The sequence below is a fragment of the Cebus imitator genome, unplaced genomic scaffold, assembly GCF_001604975.1.
Source record: "Cebus imitator isolate Cc_AM_T3 unplaced genomic scaffold, Cebus_imitator-1.0 Scaffold297, whole genome shotgun sequence".
NCBI lineage: Eukaryota > Metazoa > Chordata > Mammalia > Primates > Cebidae > Cebus > Cebus imitator.
Window position 1 is genome coordinate 248,571 of NW_016107612.1, and position 6,123 is coordinate 254,693.

The following is a 6,123-nucleotide window of genomic DNA, read 5'->3' on the forward strand; positions in this document are numbered from 1 at the left end:
TTTTTTTTGGTTTTTTGTTTTGAGACGGAGTCTCACTCTGTCACACAGGCTGGAATGCAATGGCGTGGTCTCAGCTCACTACAACCTCCACCTTCCAAATTCAAGCAATTCTCCTGCCTCAGCCTCCCAAGTAGCTGGGACTACAGGCACATTGCCACCACACCCAACTAATTTTTGTATTTTTAGTAGAGATGGGGTTTCCCTATGTTGGCTAGGCTGGTCTCGAACTCCTGACCTCGTGATCCGCCTGCCTCAGCCTCCCAAAGTGCTGAGATTACAGATGTGATCCACCGCGCCCAACCAAAAACTTTTTGTTTTTAAAGAAAATCTCAACTCAGCATCCTCTAGCAGTCTCTTAAAATTTTCCTTGTGAGATTTGCCAAGCCCGCTTTGGGCACTGGCCCAATCAATGCTAGGCAAGCCCAGGGTGCCCTCTGCTGCCAGGCCTTTTCCACAAGCTCTCATTCTGCCTCTGCGTGCAGGGCATGCTGGTTTTCATCATCAGTGGACTCGTCATCCTGGCCTACTGCTCCCAGGCCAGCAATGAGAGGACCTACCAGGAGGTGGTGTGGGCTGTGTGTGGCAAGCTGACAGGTGTGCTGTGTGAGGTGGCCATCGCTGTCTACACCTTTGGCACCTGCATCGCCTTCCTAATCATCATTGGGGACCAGCAGGACAAGAGTGAGCTTTTCCCTCAGTTCCTTCCCCATCTCTTCTTATCAGCCCCAGGGATCCTGGGGTGGAGGGAAAAGGCATTGAACACCTCTCCAGAACTTACCTGGGCCCAGCATTCATCTGGGAATCCTCCCTCCAGGCAGAGGGAGGTCCTGGGGCCCAGCAGAGCAGGAGAGCCACACCCTATGGTGGCCTGGCCTGACATTTCCTCCTTCCTCCTTGTGCAGTTATAGCTGTGATGGCGAAAGAGCCGGAGGGGGCCAGTGGCCCTTGGTACACAGACCGAAAGTTCACCATCAGCCTCACTGCCTTCCTCTTCATCCTGCCCCTCTCCATCCCCAGGGAGATTGGCTTCCAGAAATATGCCAGGTTTGGAGTCCCCAGCCCGGCTCAGACAGAAGCTGTGATCCTGGGTAACTGTAGACCCAAAGGCTGCTGTGGAATGCTGCTCCTCCATGTCACCTCACCTTGGGGAGCAACAGTAGGCAAGGCAGGGTGGACCAGGGCTTGCAGGGTTTCAATTGAGACCACCCTTTTCTGTCTCCATCACAGGAGATAGCAGCCTTTTGCATCCGTGAGAGATTCAGTTCTAAGTGTCCTTTCAAAGAAGGGACAGGTGGTATCTGGGCATGTGAAGGCAGCCTCCTGAATTTCCCTGGGAGGAAGGGATTTGGGTCTTTGAGATTGTCAGCATGGCAGTATCTTACCTGCAGCTTGGCATGAAGGGAGGAGACTGGCTTCCTGTCTCAGTGTCTGGAAAGCTATGGGATTCTAGGCTTCCCAGTCTGTAAGTGAAGGAGCCATGGAGCTGAACCAGCACTTCCTGATGGCCAGAGATGCTGACTGGGTCTCCTGTTGGCTGACCAGCTCCCTCCTAGCTGTGAGCAAAGACTCAGGAAAAAGTCTCAGGCATTTCCTGAGTCTTTGCTTGGCATAGTCCCCAGTTCGTTCAATGGACACTTGTGGTCACTAGAGCTGAGGGTGGATGTCCCTAGGGGTGGAATCAGATAAGAGGCAGCTGGGGATGAGGATGCTTAGTCTCTCCTTCCCGGCAGCTTCCTGAGTGTCGTGGGTACCTGGTATGTCACAGCCATTGTTATCATCAAGTACATCTGGCCAGATAAAGAGATGACCCCAGGGGACATCCTGACCAGGTGAGGGTGAGGGCCCTGGGAGACATGGGGAGGAAGCCACCACTTGGGCCCCAGTAGGTGCTGGGTCAGGAACCAGAAGGCCACACAGGTGCTCTTCTCAAGGCTCATGAGCTCATTGTGGCTGACTGTTCATTGCAGGAAGAAAGAAAGAGCTCCTGATCTCTTGTTACTGGAGGGAAGAGCAAGAATCAGAGACAGGAGGCACTTTGCCACCCACATCCAACAGATGAGCCAGTGTGAGGCTGGGCCTTGGTTGTGAGGGAAACTTAGGGTGGAATTGCCCATTTTTCCAGCATGTGCTTATCTTTAAGGGTGAATTTATCATTTAAAAAAAAAAATTTGGCTGGGTGTGGTGGCTCATGCCTGTAATCCCAACACTTTGGGAGGCTGAGACGGGTGGATCACCTGAGGTCAAGTTTGAGACCAGCCTGGCCAACATGGTGAAACCCCATCTTTTTTAAAAAAAAATTAAAATAAATTTAAAAAAAAAAAAAAGTTTCCTTTTCTTTGAAAGGAGCAAACCAGTAAAGCAAAAGCCCTAGTCCAGGAGCCAGAAATTCTGGATTTTGGTCCTGGGGGGGCTTTTCTGAGCCTCAGTTTACTGGCCTGGGACATGGAGATATCTCTTCTCCATTTCCAGACTTCTATGGGTCGAGCATATAAAATGCCAGTTTTTGGAGACCATGGTGAGAGAAATGAAGAGTGAGGGCGTGGGGTGGGTTGGTGGCTCTGAGGGGTCCCAGGTGGCAGCACGTTATGTGTTTGTTCACAGGCCGGCTTCCTGGATGGCTGTGTTCAATGCCATGCCCACCATCTGCTTCGGATTTCAGGTGCCAGTGCCAGTTGCAAGGTCCCTGCCGTCCCCTTTAGGTCACCCCACCCCGGGATGGAACCCAGGCAGGATGGAGAAAATCCTGTGGGGAAGGATGGAACAGGGGCCTCAGGACTTGCCCCTTGTCCCTGGGGTCTTTGTTCCCAAGGTACCTTCCTCTAGAAACTGGGGATGAGATAATTTCCCCACCATGACCATGCCCTTCACCTGGACAGTGCCACGTCAGCAGTGTGCCCGTCTTCAACAGCATGCAGCAGCCCGAAGTAAAGACCTGGGGTGGAGTGGTGACAGCTGCCATGGTCATTGCCCTCGCTGTCTACATGGGGACAGGTAAGTGCTTCCCTCCTAGGACTGGGACTAGATTGCTCTCACTTCCACAGGAATCCCCAGGTCCTGGGGAACAGGCTTGTATTCCCAGCATGACTTGCACAGGCATTGGCTTGAACTTGGCCTGCCTGGGGCCTCCCCCATTCATCCATTCATTCACCAGTTCTAAGCTGGTGCCTAGGAAGTGCCAGGAACTATTCTCAGCATCGGGGATGCCATGGAGATAGATAGGCCTGGTCTTGCCCTCAGGGAATTGGCATTATTGTTGGAGGGACAGTCATGCAGGAGTAACTAGGGAATCAGTAAGGAATTCCAGTGGCCAGGTGTGGTGGCTCACGCCTGTAATCCAAACACTTTGGAGGCCAAGGCGGGTGGATCACCTGAGGTCAGGAGTTCAAGACCAGCCTGACCAACATGGTGAAACCCCATCTTTAAAAAAAAAAAAGGAGAGGAATTCCAGATGGTGGCAAGCATCCTGATGACAGTGAAACAGGGAAGGTGTGTTTTGTTTTGTTTTGTTCTATTTTGTTTTGTTTTGCGAAAGGATCTGGCTCTGTTGCCCAGGCTGGAGTGCAGTGACATAATCATAGCTCACTGCAGCCTCAACCTGCCGAGTTCAAGTGATCCTCCTGCCTCAGCCTCCAGAGTAGCTGGGACTACAGCCGTGTGCCACATGCCCAGCTAATTTCTTTTATTTTTAGCAGAGACAGGGTCTCACTATATTCCCCAGGCTGGTCTTGAATTCCTGGGTCCAAGCAGTTCTCCTGCCTCAGCCTCCCAAAGTTCTGGGGTTATAGGTGTGAGCTACCAAACCCAGCCTAAAACAAGGAAGGTGTGAATGGGGCTGGGTGGGTGGCTTTGGGAGTGGTTCACAGAAGGTTCTTCTCAGAGGAGGCCCAAAGATGAGAAAGAGCCAGAAGAGGAGGAGCTGGGGGAGAAGGGTTCTAGCGGAGGAACCACAAAACACAAAATCACTGAAGCAGGGCCAGGAAGAAGGTCTCTGTGGCTGGAGTGGTGTGAGATGGGGGCAGATGACAGGCAGTGAGGCCAGACAGGCACTGGCAACCAGATCCTGTTGGGCCTTGAGGACGGCTGGGAGTCAGAGAGGAAGCATTATAAGCAGGGGAGTGGTTCAGGGAAAGATAGCTCTGGCTGCGGTGTGAAGAGTGGCTGGGATGAGGGAGCAAGTCTAGAAGAGTCCCCTGCGGTTCTTTCCACAGATAGGCCATAGGAGCTGCCTGGGCCAGTACTGTTCTGGCCTCTGAATACACAGCCAGGAACAAGAGAGGCAGACAGCCAAATCCCTATCCTCCTGGGGCTCATGTTGTAGCTGGGGAGACAGACAATAAGCCAGTTAAAAAAAAAATGGCCAGGCACAGTGGCTCACACCTATAATCCCAGCACTACGGGAGGCCAAGGTAGGCAGATCACCTGGGGTCGGGAGTTTGAGACCAGCCTGGCTAACGTGGAGAAACCCCATCTCTACTAAAAATACAAAAATTAGCTGGGTGTGGTGGCAGGTGCCTATAATCCTAGCTGCTTGGGAGGCTGAGGCAGGAGAATCGCTTGAACCCAGGAGGCGGAGGCTATGGTGAGCCAATATCGCAACACTGCACTCCAGCCTGGGCAACTAGAGCAAAACTCCGTCTCAAAAAAAAAGGCCGTGGCTCACACTTTGGGAGGCTGAAGTAGGAGGATTGCTTGAGCCCAGGAATTCGAGACCAAACTGGGCAACATAGCAAGACCCTGTCTCTACAAAAATTTAGCTGGGTATGGTGGCATCTGCCTATAGTCCTAGCTACTTGGAAGGCCGGGGTGGGAGGATCACTTGAGCCAAGGAGGCCAGGGCTGCAGTTAGCCATGATCACAATACTGCACTCCAGTCTGGGTAACAGAGCAAGACTCTGTCTCAAAAAAAAAAAAAAAAAAAAGGAAAGAAAAATAGGACAGGGTGATGTGAGAGAGTGCCTAGGGTGGGGGGTCATTGTGATGGACTGGCAGGAAGCATTCTCTGAGGAAGGACAGCTAAGCTGAGACCCGAATGATGACAGATGGCAGCCTGAAGCTCTGCCAGACAGAACAGTCAGTGCCAAGGCGCCGAGGTGGGAATGCACTGGGCAAGATCAGGATCGGAAAGCTGGGGGCTGCAGGGCTTCCAGCGAGGGGGGATATGAGAAGTCAGGAAGGGAAGCATCTGACCAGAGGTCCGACTCCAGCTCTCAGCCTCCCTCTAAGCATCCAGAGCTGCTGCAGCAGCCCCCCACCTGATGTTGCCCCTAGGAGGACACCTTACTGCCCTCCCAGGGTTGCCTTGACCCAACCCACCTGTCCCTGCCCACAGGCATCTGTGGCTTCTTGACCTTTGGAGCTGCTGTGGATCCTGACGTGCTCCTGTCCTACCCCTCCGAGGACATGGCTGTGGCCGTTGCCCGAGCCTTCATCATCCTGAGCGTGCTCACCTCCTACCCCATCCTGCACTTCTGTGGGCGGTAAGCCCCTCCCACTCCCCAGGGCGCCTCCAAGCCCCTGTGAGCCCTTCCAGTGTGGTCCTTTGGCCTTGTGTGGACCCCATCCTGTAGAAGGAGAAACTGAAGCATGTAGAAAAGAGTCAGTGTGGCCGGGCGTAGTAGCTCACGCCTGTAATACCAGCACTTTGGGAGGCTGAGGTGGGTGAATCACGAGGTTAGGAGTTCGAAACCAGTGTGGCAAGATGGTGAAATCCCGTCTCTACTAAAAATACAAAAATTAGCTGGGCATGGTGGCTAGTGCCTGTAATCCCAGCTACTCAGGAGGCTGAGGCAGATAATTGCCTGAATCTGGGAGGTAGAGGTTTCAGTGAGTCGAGATTGTGCCGCTGCACTCCAGCCTGGGTGACAAAGTGAGACTCTGTCTCAAAAAAAAAGAGTCGGGAGGCCGAGGCGGGTGGATCACAAGGTCAAGAGATCGAGACCATCCTGGTCAACACGGTGAAACCCTGTCTCTACTAAAAATACAAAAAATTAGCTGGGCATGGTAGCGCGTGCCTGTAATCCCAGCTACTCAGGAGGCTGAGGCAGGAGAATTGCCTGAACCCAGGAGGCGGAGGTTGCGGTGAGCCGAGATCGCGCCATTGCACTCCAGCCTGGGTAACAAGAG

At 53.1% G+C, this 6,123-nt stretch overlaps 1 protein-coding gene across 4 annotated transcripts in view; it reads left to right on the forward strand.

Annotated features, from left to right (window-relative positions):
* Positions 1 to 6,123, forward strand: part of SLC38A7 (solute carrier family 38 member 7) — a 13,489-nt gene that overhangs the window by 2,817 nt on the left and 4,549 nt on the right. For all 4 annotated transcript variants that reach the window (XM_017502559.2, XM_017502560.2, XM_037729271.1 and 1 more), the window contains exons 3-8: positions 483 to 681; positions 903 to 1,044; positions 1,731 to 1,829; positions 2,602 to 2,659; positions 2,877 to 2,991; positions 5,330 to 5,477. In XM_017502559.2, the coding sequence (XP_017358048.1) occupies positions 483 to 681; positions 903 to 1,044; positions 1,731 to 1,829; positions 2,602 to 2,659; positions 2,877 to 2,991; positions 5,330 to 5,477 (761 nt within the window). The remainder of the gene's footprint in view (positions 1 to 482; positions 682 to 902; positions 1,045 to 1,730; positions 1,830 to 2,601; positions 2,660 to 2,876; positions 2,992 to 5,329; positions 5,478 to 6,123) is intronic.